This window comes from Phyllobates terribilis, unplaced genomic scaffold (assembly GCF_046119375.1).
Source record: "Phyllobates terribilis strain yellow unplaced genomic scaffold, ASM4611937v1 Scaffold_9__5_contigs__length_417890890, whole genome shotgun sequence".
Taxonomy (NCBI): domain Eukaryota; kingdom Metazoa; phylum Chordata; class Amphibia; order Anura; family Dendrobatidae; genus Phyllobates; species Phyllobates terribilis.
In genome coordinates, this window is record NW_027362769.1 from 172,145,045 (window position 1) to 172,160,728 (window position 15,684).

At 43.8% G+C, this 15,684-nt stretch overlaps 1 protein-coding gene and 1 long non-coding RNA gene across 2 annotated transcripts; both read right to left on the reverse strand.

Moving 5' to 3' along the window:
- Window positions 1-916: 916 nt before the first annotated feature.
- Window positions 917-3,428, reverse strand: LOC141160899 (uncharacterized). Its single transcript, XR_012250560.1, has 3 exons — window positions 3,178-3,428; window positions 1,642-1,725; window positions 917-1,186 (listed from the first exon to the last, which is right to left on the reverse strand). It is a non-coding gene; the product is annotated as an uncharacterized lncRNA (long non-coding RNA).
- A 336-nt stretch (window positions 3,429-3,764) lies between these two features.
- LOC141161314 (microtubule-associated serine/threonine-protein kinase 3-like) lies at window positions 3,765-13,831 on the reverse strand. Its single transcript, XM_073646127.1, has 10 exons — window positions 13,644-13,831; window positions 11,888-12,026; window positions 11,659-11,791; window positions 11,354-11,519; window positions 11,098-11,199; window positions 10,327-10,449; window positions 10,062-10,171; window positions 9,884-9,972; window positions 3,831-3,959; window positions 3,765-3,780 (listed from the first exon to the last, which is right to left on the reverse strand). The coding sequence occupies exons 1-10, from the start codon at window positions 13,804-13,806 to the stop codon at window positions 3,765-3,767; spliced, it is 1,170 nt and encodes a 389-aa protein (XP_073502228.1). The 5' UTR covers window positions 13,807-13,831.
- Between the last annotated feature and the right edge of the window lie 1,853 nt (window positions 13,832-15,684).

The window sequence follows — 15,684 nt, forward strand, 5'->3', positions numbered from 1 at the left end:
GACTAATCAACGATTTTGGTGCCAAATTTAAACACGCTCTCCAGTCCTCACTAACACGGTCTGCTGATTGGTCGCGGCCGCCGCCTGCGACCAATCAGCGATTTTGGCGCAAAATTCAAACAACGCTCTGCTGATTGGTCGCGGCCGCCAGCCGCGGCCAATCAGCGAGATTGGCGCCAAATTTAAACACCGCTCTGCGGATTGGTCGTGGCCGCCATCCGCGACCAATCAGCGAGATTGGTGCCAATTTTAAACAACACTCTGCTGATTGGTCGAGGGCGGCGACCGCGACCAATCAGCAGAGCGGGGTTTAAATTTGGCCCCAAAATCGCTGATTAGTCATCGCTGACGGCCGCGACCAATCAGCAGAGCGTTGTATAAATTTTATGCCAAAATGTAACACCGCTCTGCTGATTGGTCGCGGCCGGCGACCTATCAGCGATTTTGGCGCCAAATTTAAACCCCGCTCTGCATCGCTCTGCTGATAGGTCGCCGGCCGCGACCAATCAGCTGTATTGGCGCCAAATTTAGACACCGCTCTGCTGATTGGTCGCGACTAATCAGCGATTTTGTTGCCAAATTTAAACACGCTTTCCAGTTCTCACTAACACGGTTTGCTGATTGGTCGCGGCTGCCGCCCGCGACCAATCACCGATATTGCCGCCAAATTTAAACACCTCTTTGCTGATTGGTAGCGGTTGCCGAACGTGACCAATTAGCGATTTTGGCGCCAAATTTAAACACCGCTCTGCTAATTGGCCCGGTCGGCTGCATACATATTGTAGAATACCCGATGCGTTAGAATTGGGCCACCATCTAGTATGCCATAAATGTCAGTAGTATTACATTAAATGCAAAGGGACATTAATCAATTTGAAATTATTCTTTTTATTTTTTTTTTATTAAGAATTACATGGAAGGATGAAGAGATGTTCTTGGAGGGCCTTCTTCTGCAGATGTTACTTGCTGGTCAGAAGGCCACAGGTAGATGGTACAAGTCCTTCCACACAGGTGCATCTTTAATGGTGGACATGCTGTACTAGGCACTAGACATGAAGGGTTTTTCACATTGAGATGTTTGTGTTGCTCAGATGACAGGGAGCAAATATGCAGCTTTGTCTGATGGAGCGAGCAACCCTGGATAATCCACGCCGGCAAGATGATATCAGCCGGCGGAAGGTGGAACCTGTGAGAGGAGACAAAGAGACATAACTAATGTAAGTAATGGGACTACATATTAGAGCAGGGATGTCACACTCAAACACACAGAGGGCCAAAATGAAAAACTTGGACCCCACATAATCCTACATACAGTATAATGGCTCCACATAGTCCTCCGTACAGAATAATGGGCCCCAAATTGTCCTCCATACAGAATAATGGCCCCAAATAGTAGTGGTGGTTCTGTTGTCGCGGGTGAAATATAACCACCCTGCGGGCCAGGTTTGGTCCACGGGCCAGAGTTTGACATGTATGTATTAGAGGATACTACTGTAGTGTCACTGTGACAGGATGATAGAGGAGTCGTATCCATACAGAGGTACGGGGTCATTGTCACTAATCCTACAGATGATATCTGCTCCACATGACTCCTTCTCACTGACTGACATCATGTAACATGGAGCTTATTCTTACACTTACCTCTTCTACTTCTTCTCTCTTCTACCTTCTCTGTTTTTTGTCGATCTTTCGATGCAGATTTTCTTTTCCCCTGAACTGGTGATTCTGATAAAAAAAACAAGAAAAAGATGTATATTATAAACTCCTAAAAGATTAGCTTTGTATCTTTATATAGAATTCTGTTATTCTTGTACCCTGTAGTCCTGGTAATTGATTATTGCACCATAATAGAGAGAATATGTCATATATACATAAAACCAGCTGAGGGTCTGAGAATTAGATTGCCTTGTGAACTGATTAATATGAAACCTGTAGGTTTTCCGATATGTGGTGTCTAGCCAGGGAACTATGTCCCCTTATTAACATGATAACACTGCGGCATCCTGCAAGTAATATCTTAAAATAAGTTAGCTAAAACCTCAGTGCTTTCTTAAGGTGATAAGGATCAGTATAGGCCTATATGGAGCCATGGCTGCAGTGTTCAGAATCAGTTTGGCAGAAGACTGAATGGCTTCTTATGCATTAAAAATTATAACCTATAAGGCTATGTGCCCACGTAGCAGATTTGATGCAGAGCGTTTTTGCCTCTCTCTGCCAGAAAAAAACGTATGCAGATTTACATGCAGATTTACATGCGTTTTTTCTGCCAGAGAGAAGCGTTTTTTCAGCATTTTTACATGCGTTTTCGCATGCGTTTTTTCAAGCAGTTTTCCAAGCGATTTTGAGCATCACTTGGAAAGTGCTTGACAAGTTGGTCACACTATATAAATCCATGCAACCGGCATGGATTTATATAGTGTAACCGAGTAATAGTTAAAAAAAAGAATAACAATGGTAAAAAATAAGAAAAAAGATTATACTCACCTTCCAGTGTCTTCCCGGTGTCATCTCTGCTGCGTCCGGTCTCTTGCAATGCTCGCGGTGGTGTGAAGGACCTGCGGTGACGTCATTGAGTCATGTGATGGGTCACATGACTCAGTGACGTCATGGCAGGTCCTTCATAACAGCGCGGGCATTGCAAGAGACTGGACGGCGTGGACAAAACACTGGGAGGACATCGGAAGGTGAGTATAAGCTTTATTTTTTATTGTAAATTCTTTTCTTTACAGATTCTATGGTACCCAGGTCTGGATGACAGTCTCCTCTCCTCCAGACTTGGGTACCATCCGCACATTAGAAAGTGCCAATTACGCAAGTACAGATGCAGTCTTGCTGAATTGGCGCGTTCTAATGCAAGTCAATGGCGGCAATTACACTGCGTGTCCGCAAAATTAATGGACATGCTGAGTATTTTTGAGCGCAGCATAAACGCTGCGGAAAAATACGCAGCATGGGCATTGAAAGTGCGGAATTGCATTGGAGACCATGGGGGAAGGTTTACCAAGCGTTTCCCAAGCGTTTACACTGTGGAAATTCCGCAGCTTAAACGCTTGAAAAACGCATCGTGGGCACACAGCCTAAGAGTGAGGATTTTTATAAAATGAAATGTTGGGCTGTTTTTCACATTACGCTTTTTGACACAGGCTGCAATAGAATGACCTATAGAGCTATACATACCTGACAATATGGATGACTGTCTGCCTTCAGCAGAGAAACACTGCTTGTCATCATCAGCTTTAGAGGGGGGAGAATCTTTCTGCGTCTGGTTGTCATCATCAGACTTAGAGGGGGGAGAATCTTTCAGTGTCTGGTTGTCATCATCAGACTTAGAGGGGGGAGAATCTTTCTGCGTCTGGTTGTCATCATCAGACTTAGAGGGGGGAGAATCTTTCTGTGTCTGGTTGTCATCATCAGACTTAGAGGGGGAAGAATCTTTCAGTGTCTGGTTGTCATCAGACTTAGAGGGGGGAGAATCTTTCTGTGTCTGGTTGTCATCAGATTTAGAGGGGGGAGAATCTTTCTGTGTCTGGTTGTCATCAGATTTAGAGGGGGGAGAATCTTTCTGCGTCTGGTTGTCATCATCAGATTTAGAGAGGGGAGAATCTTTCTGCGTCTGGTTGTCATCATCAGACTTAGAGGGGGGAGAATCTTTCTGTGTCTGGTTGTCATCATCAGACTTAGAGGGGGAAGAATCTTTCAGTGTCTGGTTGTCATCAGACTTAGAGGGGGTAGAATCTTTCTGCGTCTGGTTGTCATCATCAGACTTAGAGGGGGGAGAATCTTTCTGCGTCTGGTTGTCATCAGATTTAGAGGGGGGAGAATCTTTCTGCGTCTGGTTGTCATCAGACTTAGAGGGGGGAGAATCTTTCTGCGTCTGGTTGTCATCAGATTTAGAGGGGGGAGAATCTTTCTGCCTCTGCTTATCATCATCAGACTTAGAGGGGGAAGAATCTTTCTGTCTGTTTGGTAGAAGAAAAACATATAAATTACAAGTGAAAACAATAGATACGGATACAACACCTGTCTGCAAAGCCCATTAGGACTAGTGTTGAGCCACCCCCGTAGTGTTCGGGTTCGGTTCGGTTCGTCGAACACCGGGATGTTCGAGGAACTGTTCGTCGAACTGTTCGTCGAACACCTTAGAACACCGTCGAACACCGTTAAAACCAATGGCAGGCAAACAAAAACACATAGAAACACATAGAAAACACCTGCAAAGGTGTCCAAAAGCTGACAAACTGCTCAGAAGACACTCTCTTTAAAAAAGCCGGCCGGCAAATTCAGCAGCGGCATACACCGGTACCCGACAATTTAGACAAGAAGGAATAGAGCATCACACATAGATTAGATAGATAGAAACATGTCAGTCACACATATAAGAAGCACAGTGACAGTGTTGGTTACTGCACTTGTCATTTAGTGTAAAGGATTTATTAAAAAAAATATTAGTGTTTTCATGCACCGTCTCTTTAAAAAAGCCGGCCGGCAATTCAGCATCTGTACCCGACAATTTAGAACAGAAAGAATAGAGCTTCACACATAGATTAGATAGATAGAAACATGTCAGTCACATATATAATAAGTACAGTGATAGTGTTGCTTACTGTACTTGTCATTTAGTGTAAAGGATTTATTTAAAAAAATAATAGTGTTTTCATGCACTGTCTCTTTAAAAAAGCCGGCCGGCAATTCAGCAGCGGTACCCGACAATTTAGAACAGAAAGATAGAGCATCACACATAGATTAGATAGATAGAAACATGTCAGTCACATATATATGAAGTACAGTGATAGTGTTGGTTACTGTACTTGTCATTTAGTATTAAAATAAAGGATTTATTATTAAAAAAATTGGCGTGGGGTTCCCCTTAATTTTAGGCTCTAGTGGAGGTTAAGCAGACGGCTGGGGCAGATGTTTGAAGCCTGGGAAGGGGGTAATACCCACGGAGCTTCCCAGGCTACTAATATCAGCCCCCAGCTGAATACATAGCCTTTACTAGCTATTAAAATGGGGGACCCCCCAAAAAAAATGACGTGGGGTCCCCCCTAATTTAATAGCTAGCAAAGGCTAGGCAGACAGCTGGGGGCTGATATTAATAGCCCAGGAAGAGAGCCATGTATATTGGCCCCCTCCCAGGCTAGAAACACCAGCCGTCAGCCGCCCCAGAAATGGCGCATTCATAGGATGCGCCAATTCTGGCACTTAGCCTCGCTCTTCCACGCTGCCCTGGTGCGGTGGCAGGGGGTAATAGGGTTGGGATTGATGTCAGCTTATAATGCCAGCTGACATCAAGCCCAGGTTAGTAATGGAGAGGCGTCTATAAGACACCCCCATTACTAACCCCATAGTCAAAGTTAAAAAAAACACAAACACCCAGAATAAAGTCCTTTAATTGAAATAAAGACACAATCCTTTATTGTTCTAAATTAAACCATACTTACCATCACGCCCATTCCAGCTGAAGCCAACGATCTCCTGCAATAAAAGAAAAATAATAAAGCAACCTCATCCTTACCTTTCCATGGTTCCCACGACAGCTTCAGCTCTGCTACATTCACATGACAGGCTGGACCGCAGCAGAACGCCGCCATCCAGCCTGTCATCCCGCAGACACTGAGAAGCGCAGGCTTGCTTGCGCTGCTCAGCGTCTCACTGTGACGACATCCAGATGAGCCGAGTTCATGTCCAATGAACTCGGCTCACCTCATGCACGTCACTGACAGCATGGGAAAATTCTCACGCTGAAGCGCTGATTGCAGGAGAATTTTCCCACGCTGTCAGTGACGTGCAGGAGGTGAGCTGAGTTCATTGGACATGAGCTCACCTCATGCACATCACTGACAGCGTGGGAGAATTCTCCTGCACTCAGCACTTCAGCGTGAGAATTTTCCCACGCTGTCAGTGACGTGCATGAGGTGAGCCGAGTTCATTGGACATGACCTCGGCTCATCTGGATGCCGTCACAGCGAGACAGTGAGGAGCGCAAGCATGCCTGCGCTTCTCAGTGTCTGCGGGATGACAGACTGGATGGCAGCGTTCTGCTGCGGTCCAGCCAGTCATCTCGATGTAGCAGAGCTGAAGCTGTCGTGGGAACCATGGAAAGGTAAGGATGAGGTTGGTTTATTATTTTTCTTTTATTGCAGGAGATCGTTGGCTTCAGCTGGAATGGGTGTGATGGTAAGTATGGTTTAATTTAGAACAATAAAGAATTGTGTCTTTATTTCAATTAAAGGACTTTATTCTGGGTGTTTGTGTTTTTTTTAAATACTTTACTAGAAATTCATGGCGGTCATGTCTAATACTGGCGTGACCCCATGAATTTTGGGCTTGGGGCCAGCTGATAATACCAAGCTGGCCCTAACCCCTTTATTACCCAGTGAGCCAACGCACCAGGGCCCTGGATGAGTTGGGTACAGCGCCAGAAGATGGCGCTTCTATGAACGCGCCATTTTCCGGGGTGGCTGCGGACTGCAATTTGTAGCGGGGGGGGGGCCCAGAAAGCTTGGGCCTCCCTGCGCTGCAGATTCCAGCCCCCAGCTGCCTAGTTGTACCTGGCTGGACACAAAAATAGGGCGAAGCCCCACGTACTTTTTTTTTAATTATTTCATGAAATTCATGAAATAATTAAGAAAAAAAGGCCTTCCCTATATTGTTGTGTCCGGCCAGGTACAAATAGGCAGCTGGTGGATGGGGGCAGCCCGTTCCTGCCTGCTGTACCTGGCTGGACACAAATATAGTGCGAAGCCCCACTTCAATTTTTTTAAATAATTTCAGGAAATTCATGAAATAATTTAAAAAAAATTGACGTGGGGCTTCGCACTATATTTGTGTCCAGCCAGGTACAGCAGGCAGGAACGGGCTGCCCCCAACCACCAGCTGCCTATTTGTACCTGGCCGGACACAACAATATAGGGAAGCCCTTTTTTTCTTAATTATTTCATGAAATAATTTAAAGAAAATTGACGTGGGGCTTCGCCCTGTTTTTGTGTCCAGCCAGGTACAACTAGGCAGCTGGGGGCTGGAATCCGCAGCGCAGGGAGGCCCAAGCTTTCTGGGTCACCCCCGCTGCAAATTGCAGTCCGCAGCCACCCCGGAAAATGGCGCGTTCATAGAAGCGCCATCTTCTGGCGCTGTGCCCAACTCATCCAGGGCCCTGATGCGGTGGCTCACTGGGTAATAAAGGGGTTAGGGCCAGCTTGGCATTATCAGCTGGCCCTAAGCCCGAAATTCATGGGGTGACGCCAATATTAGACATGACCACCATGAATTTCTAGTAAAGTATTTAAAAAAAACACAACACCCAGAAAAAAGTCCTTTAATTGAAATAAACACACAATTCTTTATTGTTCTAAATTAAACCATACTTACCATCACGCCCATTCCAGCTGAAGCCAACGATCTCCTGAAATAAAAGAAAAATAATAAAGCAACATCATCCTTACCTTTCCATGGTTCCCATGACAGCTTCAGCTCTGCTACATCGAGATGACAGGCTGGACCGCAGCAGAACGCTGCCATCCAGCCTGTCATCCCGCAGACACTGAGAAGCGCAGGCTTGCTTGCGCTCCACAGTGTCTCTCTGTGAGGGCATCCAGATGAGCCGAGTTAATGTCCAATGAACTCGGCTCACCTCATGCACGTCACTGACAGCGTGGGAAAATTCTCCTGCACTCAGCGCTTCAGCGTGGGAGAATTCTCACACTGAAGCGCTGAGTGCAGGAGAATTCTCCCACGCTGTCAGTGACGTGCAGGAGGTGAGCTGAGTTCATTGGACATGAGCTCACCTTATGCACGTCACTGACAGCGTGGGAGAATTCTCCTGCACTCACCGCTTCAGCGTGAGAATTTTCCCACGCTGTCAGTGACGTGCATGAGGTGAGCCGAGTTCATTGGACATGAACTCGGCTCATCTGGATGTCGTCACAGAGAGACGCTGAGCAGCGCAAGCAAGCCTGCGCTTCTCAGTGTCTGCGGGATGACAGGCTGGATGGCAGCGTTCTGCTGCGGTCCAGCCTGTCATCTCGATGTAGCAGAGCTGAAGCTGTCGTGGGAACCATGGAAAGGTAAGGATGAGGTTGCTTTATTATTTTTCTTTTATTGCAGGAGATCGTTGGCTTCAGCTGGAATGGGCGTGACGGTAAGTATGGTTTAATTTAGAACAATAAAGGATTGTGTCTTTATTTCAATTAAAGGACTTTATTCTGGGTGTTTGTGTTTTTTTTAACTTTGACTATGGGGTTAGTAATGGGGGTGTCTTATAGACGCCTCTCCATTACTAACCTGGGCTTGATGTCAGCTGGCATTATAAGCTGACATCAACCCCAACCCTATTACCCCCTGCCACCGCACCAGGGCAGCGTGGAAGAGCGAGGCTAAGTGCCAGAATTGGCGCATCCTATGAATGCGCCATTTCTGGGGCGGCTGACGGCTGGTGTTTCTAGCCTGGGAGGGGCCAATATTCATGGCTCCCTTCCTGGGCTATTAATATCAGCCCCCAGCTGTCTGCCTAGCCTTTGCTAGCTATTAAATTAAGGGGGACCCCACGTCATTTTTTTTGGGGGGTCCCCCATTTTAATAGCTAGTAAAGGCTATGTATTCAGCTGGGGGCTGATATTAGTAGCCTGGGAAGCTCCGTGGGTATTACCCCCTTCCCAGGCTTCAAACATCTGCCCCAGCCGTCTGCTTAACCTCCGCTAGAGCCTAAAATTAAGGGGAACCCCACGCCAATTTTTTTAATAATAAATCCTTTATTTTAATACTAAATGACAAGTACAGTAACCAACACTATCACTGTACTTCATATATATGTGACTGACATGTTTCTATCTATCTAATCTATGTGTGAAGCTCTATTCTGTCTGTTATAAATTGTCGGGTACAGGTGCTGAATTGCCGGCCGGCTTTTTTAAAGAGACGGTGCATGAAAACACTATTATTTTTTTTGATAAATCCTTTACGCTAAATGACAAGTACAGTAAGCAACACTGTCACTGTACTTCGTATATATGTGACTGACATGTTTCTATCTATCTAATCTATGTGTGAAGCTCTATTCTGTCTGTTATAAATTGTCGGGTACCACTGCTGAATTGCCGGCCGGCTTTTTTAAAGAGACGGTGCATGAAAACACTATTATTTTTTTTGATAAATCCTTTACGCTAAATGACAAGTACAGTAAGCAGCACTTTCACTGTACTTCGTATATATGTGGCTGACATGTTTATATCTATCTAATCTATGTGTGAAGCTCTATTCTTTCTGTTCTAAATTGTCGGGTACCGGTGTATGCCGCTGCTGAATTGCCGGCTTTTCATGTTTCACTGTTGGCACTGTTCCCATCGATTTGGGCAATCACTGTAATGCCACAACCACCATGGCTGTGGCATTACAGTGAGTGGCAGACAATCCCTGCATGATTGGTGCTCTAAATAGCGCCAGACATGCAGGACACGCTTTTGGTGCACGAACAGTTATCGAACATAACCTCGAACAGCCGAATTTTTTGCAAATCGTTCGGGTTCGTCGAACAACTCGAACACCGCCCAAAACAGCTCGAATTTGAGATTGGCGAACAGTTCTAGTCGAACACCGCTCATCTCTAATTAGGACATCTGAATAACATGAAGGGGATGCTGTGCTCAAGACCCTCTTCTACCAGCAAGACTGGAGAATCACTAGTAATATTTATTTTCCTGTAATGAACTGGAAATTAAAGCTGGTCATAGTTATCAACTTTCATCACCAGCGTTATCACAAGTCAGAAACATGGTGATCAGCAATCATGTGGTCATCCATACTGGATTTAGTATCGACTTACACTCGTCTTGAATTTGGTGTTGTGAACACATATCAGAATTGGACCCCATAAAAATAATTTACTCACATGTCTGACTGCTTTGCACTTTCTGGTGAATACCCTGGAGGTGACTTGGGTTCTTCATTGTTCATCATCTTGGTATGGATGGAACAGAGCTAATACAAAGAGGAAAAAAAAACATTTTAATATTTTAAAATTTTATTTTAATTATATGTTGTATCGATCTTATTGGTCACATACTTACTTTAGAAAGCCTATGCGAAGATGATAGAAAGTTTTGGCTTTCCGGCCAGTCATTATCTTCACTTGTGTCCCCCTCATCTGAATCAATATGTTGATGTCTGCTACATCGAGCTGAAAAGTAGAAGAGTTAATCGAGATTATTAGCATAATACTTTGTCCTGAACAGTCACCATTTTATCATGAATCAAGGTGGGGACTGATTCTCACTTAAAATGAAATACAAGACACACAGCAGCTTTCTGCAGATGACGTCTCATTCTACTTACTGTCAAAGTAGATGGTATCCTCTTCTGACTCAAGATCAGGAATGAACAGCGACTTCTGACTTAGAAGGTTGTCAAAATCTAAGTTACGCAGGAATGGATGAAATTTGATCTCATTTGCTCCTCCTTGAAAAGGAAAACAATGAATAGTGATATAGTTATTGTCAAAGAGACAAGTTTGTTAGGCCTCCTACACATATCCGTGTTTGCACTACATGTGGCGTCCATTTTTTTTTTCTCGTATGCCACACGTACCCATTATGATCTATGCTGCTGTTTTTTTGTGGCAGCACAGATGACAAGGGCCAATACAAGTCTATGGGACCCTGAAAAACACGTACATCACACAGATGGCATCCGTGTGCCTTCCTTATGCTGTATCTGTTTAACATTACAAAGTATAACAGATACTTTATCATTTCTTTGCCGTACCAGAAAAACACTGATGGCACACTGATGGCACACTGATTCAAAACACTGATGGCACACTGATGGCACACTGATGGCACACTGATTCAAAACACTGATGACACTAGTACTGTTTTTTTCCGGTACTGGTTTCAGTACTGATTTTATACGGACGTGTGAAGGGGGCGTTAATCTGAACGGTTGACGTAACAGAGCCGAAGTGAAGGAGATGTACTGAAAGTCTTAGCATGAAGAATGGGGAATGGCCAAGCTGGTAGAGCACAAAACCTCAGTGCTGATCCTCATTATTCATTTTCTGTTCACAAAGGTGTAATAAGTCATTAATAATAGTATTATATACATTACCTGTCCCAAGTCTTTGTGCTGGATCTTTTCTGAGCAGCTCAATGATGATATCCCGAGCTATGGCTGGAAAAGCCGAATTAGTAAGTTTCCAATATATGTCATCTGTTATGTAAAAAGCAAATATTACAGAAAATGAAACATCTTAATTTATTTTATCAAAACAAAAATCTTTTGCATTAACACAAGTAACTAAATCACACAACTAATCTATTCAAATAACAATGACATTACACAGCAATCAGATTATTTGACTTACCCCTGACAATATGGCTGTAAATCTCATATTTGGAAGGCCCATAAAATGGTACACGTCCTAAAAGAAATTTATATAGGATGATCCCAATTGACCACCAGTCAGCTGGCCTTCCATAGCCTTCCTTTAAGATAACTTCTGGGGCTATGTAATGAGGGGAGCCAGCAATCTGGAAAAAAACAGAGGAATGAGATAATGATCAGAGAACATAATTGTGACAAATAACATCAGTGGAAACGTTTTCTAGATGAGAAAGTATAAGAGAAGGAGAAATGGAGGAGAAGAGTAAAGAACAAGTTCCTGCCGACCTCCTTATCATGGAACTCTCTGGTGATGTCCTCAATTGGAGCCTTGTAGATCTCTGATGTTGGTCTCATGAGGCAGAGTTTGGAAAGCCCAAAATCTGTAACTTGAATATGACCAGTTGACGTTATCAGGAGGCTGTGAAAAAAAGAGGATGTCAGCCCCAAGTTGCAAATAGATTGTGTAATAAACGATATATTTTTTCCCCTTTCTTATACTACAAGTGTCACTTACTTTTCAGGCTTCAGGTCTCTGTGCATTACACCATAGCTGTGCAGATATTCCACAGCGAGAACCGTTTCTGCAATGTACAGACGAGCCAAGGGGACAGGTAAACTCCCATAGATCTTCATAAAACTGCCACAGTCTCCTCCTACAGCAGAAAGCAAATGTGACAGGAGAGGGTTTGTTACAATGTAAATTACACATGAGGAGTGTGAATGGAGACATTGGGGCAGGATGTCATACACAGAGATATACTGTATAATAATGCAAAAACCCTCCATTGGAGCATACCCGAATAGTAACCAGGACGGCACTAAATGTCTATGAAGCAAAACCACAAAGGTGCAAGAGCTGCACAAATAAGTGCAATGAAGCAGCATCCCATATAAAAGCATGAATCTTTACTAGTCACGTGGAATAAATATTTAAAAATAACAAGGTAACTCATACAGAAAAAGAGACACTATTCTGGCCAAAAAAAGTATGAGCTATATATACTATGTATCTTACAATAAATAAATATATAATTAGTTAAAGGTGTCAGCAGTCTCATTTGTGGTTTTGCTTTATATACTGTATAAGGCCGGTTTCACACGTCCGGATATTTCTGGTACTGGAAAAACCTGTGCCGGAGATGTCCGTGTGCCGCATCAGGAGCACACGTACCGGCGTTTGGGAATCAGTGTACAGTTAGCGTTATTCCCAAAAGCCGGGTACTGAACGCTGCGCTCATCATTTTCCCCTGCCGGCACTGCGATCAGCACCAGCAGGAGTTAATAATGAGAGCTGTAAGTCTGCTCCCGGTGTCTCCACCTGTAAAAATAAGAATAAAATTAAAAAAAAAACTTATACTCACCTACCTGTCCTAAGTATCTCCCGCTGTAATCCATGCGACTGCTCAGCAGAGGAGCTGGGGAGAATGACTCTTGCAACGAGCGACGCCAGACCTCCGCTGAGCTCAGTGAGTGACAGGACACCGCTCGCTGAGCTCAGCGCAGCTTCGGGGCCGCTCGCTGCAGGAGTCATTCTCCCCGGCTCCTCTGCTGAGCGGTCTCATGGATTACAGTGGGGGACACTTAGGACAGGCGAGTGTATGGATTTTTTTTTTATTCTTATTTTTACAGGTAGAAATACACTGGGAGAAGACAAACCTCATCATTAACCCCTGCTGGTTCTGATCGTAGCGCCGGCAGGGGACAATGATGAGGGCAGCGTTTAGCACCCGGCGCTAACTTTATCGCTAATTGCCAGGCACCGATACATGTCACACGGATGGCATCCGTGTGCGGTACGTGTTTACACTGAACCATTGACTTGAATGGGTCTGTGTGATCCGTCCTGCTGGCCAAAAACAGACATGTCTACGTGTGGAAACTGTCACCACACGTACCAGAAATACTGACGTGTGAAAGAGGCCTAATATAGAGCGTATAAAGCAGAGTGACCCAATATAAAAAGACAGAGCCGTGCCTCATCTACAAGCCTCTTATTCATTACTCTGTGAAATGCTCATCTATACAAACTGTTAGAATTGAGTCAAATCCTCCTTTTATCCTCAGTGGATATTTTTGCCATTCTCAGTGAGGACATTCACCAGAGACTTTCACAGAGATAATGATTTTCCTGGCATCTTGGTAACAGATAACTTATAGTAAATGCAGTATGGACATGTAACCGTCCATGTGGTCACATTCAGATTATGGAGAAGATGATGCTAGAGATAAGCAGATTGAGGCTGGATATAGGCACAATGGATACGACCTACCTGCTGCATACTCCATGACCATACACAGATGATGAGGAGTTGGAAAGGAGCACAACATGGAGGCCACAAAGGGACAATCAGCAAATGTTAGGATGTCCCTCTCTAGAAAGGCACGTTCAAGTCTTCTTGGAATATTCACGTTCTCCTTGTCCAGCTTCTTCATAGCGAATAGCTGGCTTGTGTATATGTGTCGCACTAAGTGGACGGCTCTGGAGAGAAGGAAAATCCAGGATTTATAATGAATTCTTACTAACATTTTGTCTATAAACCTCATCACATGATTGTCTGGTTACTACTAGATGTCACTAGAAATCCATGTAGAAATCCATCAAGTTACACAACATAAATGATGACCTATGCGAGGTCCTCCTCTATGTCACTTCCTAACTGACCTAAATAATGACATATAGATGTGGACAGTAGACATGAGCTAACACATTTGAGTGGAATTGAATTCTACTCAGATTTTGCAAAATTCTGCATTCACCAAAATGGCGTGGTTTTTTTTTGTTTGTTTTGTTTTGTTTTTTTGTAATTTGCTTACTCATGGATTTAGCAAAATGTCAAGCGTTGGCCACCATTTTCAAAATCTTAAAAGGCCATAAAAATGTTTAAAAATAAACAAATTGTTATATTCACTTCTACGGCCCCTCCGCCTCAACCGTCTGTTCCTTGCCGCATCCTCAAATCTCTGCTGCTAATGCTGAAATCCAAATGCCTCTCATACTGGGACGGGACTTCCAACATTGATGAGATCTGGGAGGATTATGCCCAAGCGCAAGAACAGTCACGGTGTCACAATGTTGTGACTTTTTATGCTCTTGCATAGAACTCTCTCAGACCTTCTCAAAGCCAGAAGTCCTTGCATAGCGTGAGCGGTGGCAAACTGAAGAGGCGGTGAGGACCGGACGGGTGACGGTGAGAAGTGGAGGGGCTAGAGAATTGAGCAGTAAGGGGAGTATAAGTATGTTTCTTATGCTTATTATGTTCTGGGGCCTGGTGAGACCCCAGAGCATAATAAGGGACATTAATTTCTCCTTGAATCGTATTTTCACGAGTTCACGTGAACAAGCAAATTAGAATTTTGCCTGATCCGCTCATCTCTTGTGGACAGTATGGACTCAGATCATTTCTCTGTTGTACGGGCTGGGCACAGAGACAGAAGCATTGTCATAAGGAACCCTAGGAAATGTATATTATGCAAACATAAAGCTCACCCATAAGCTCCACTGCTGATCAGTTTGATTGGTTTAAAGTCGGTCTTACTAGGACTTGTCTCCAACTTCAATGATCCGGTCAAGGCCTAGAAATAATAAGAAATGACATTAAGACATAGAATCTGCAGGAAAATAAAAGCTCCAGATACAGGAACTTCTCCTCTATATTATGTCCACACTGATTACATTGCAGCAGATGTAGAGGTCATGATGCAAGCCGGACCCTCCACAGACAGTATTATATTATAAGGGGATATTCCCCATACATAGATATCACTGTACTGCAGGGTATGATAAGGGGCATCACACAGAAGAGGCAGAATAATAATGCCATCATTAATCACAATAGATCTGATCTACATAAAAGCAAAAATAGCCCATTGTCATCTGGGGTATAATATTATATGTGTAATTCATACCCCGTTATCTGATGATAAACAGACGTCTCCTCTGATACTTACACTGGCAGATTCGTGGATCTCTGGTGTCTCACATATTCCACCATCAGTACTGGCCGTCGACACAGTTATTTCTAAAATAATGATAAAATAATGAAGAGATGTCATGTGTCAGTCTATATCAGTACTTAATATATAAAACATCAATATAATGAAGGACATGACAAGATCTCTGTAAATGATATAAAAACTAGATATCTGGTATTCTGCACATACTAAATATACAGTATTTATGGCACATCCAGAGATAGATACACTGGGCGATTGTTCACGATCTGATTACCGTATTTTTCATATTATAAGACACACTTTCTTCTGTAAAATGGGGGTGCGTCTTATCCAAACGTAGCTTACTGAGGGGGGGGG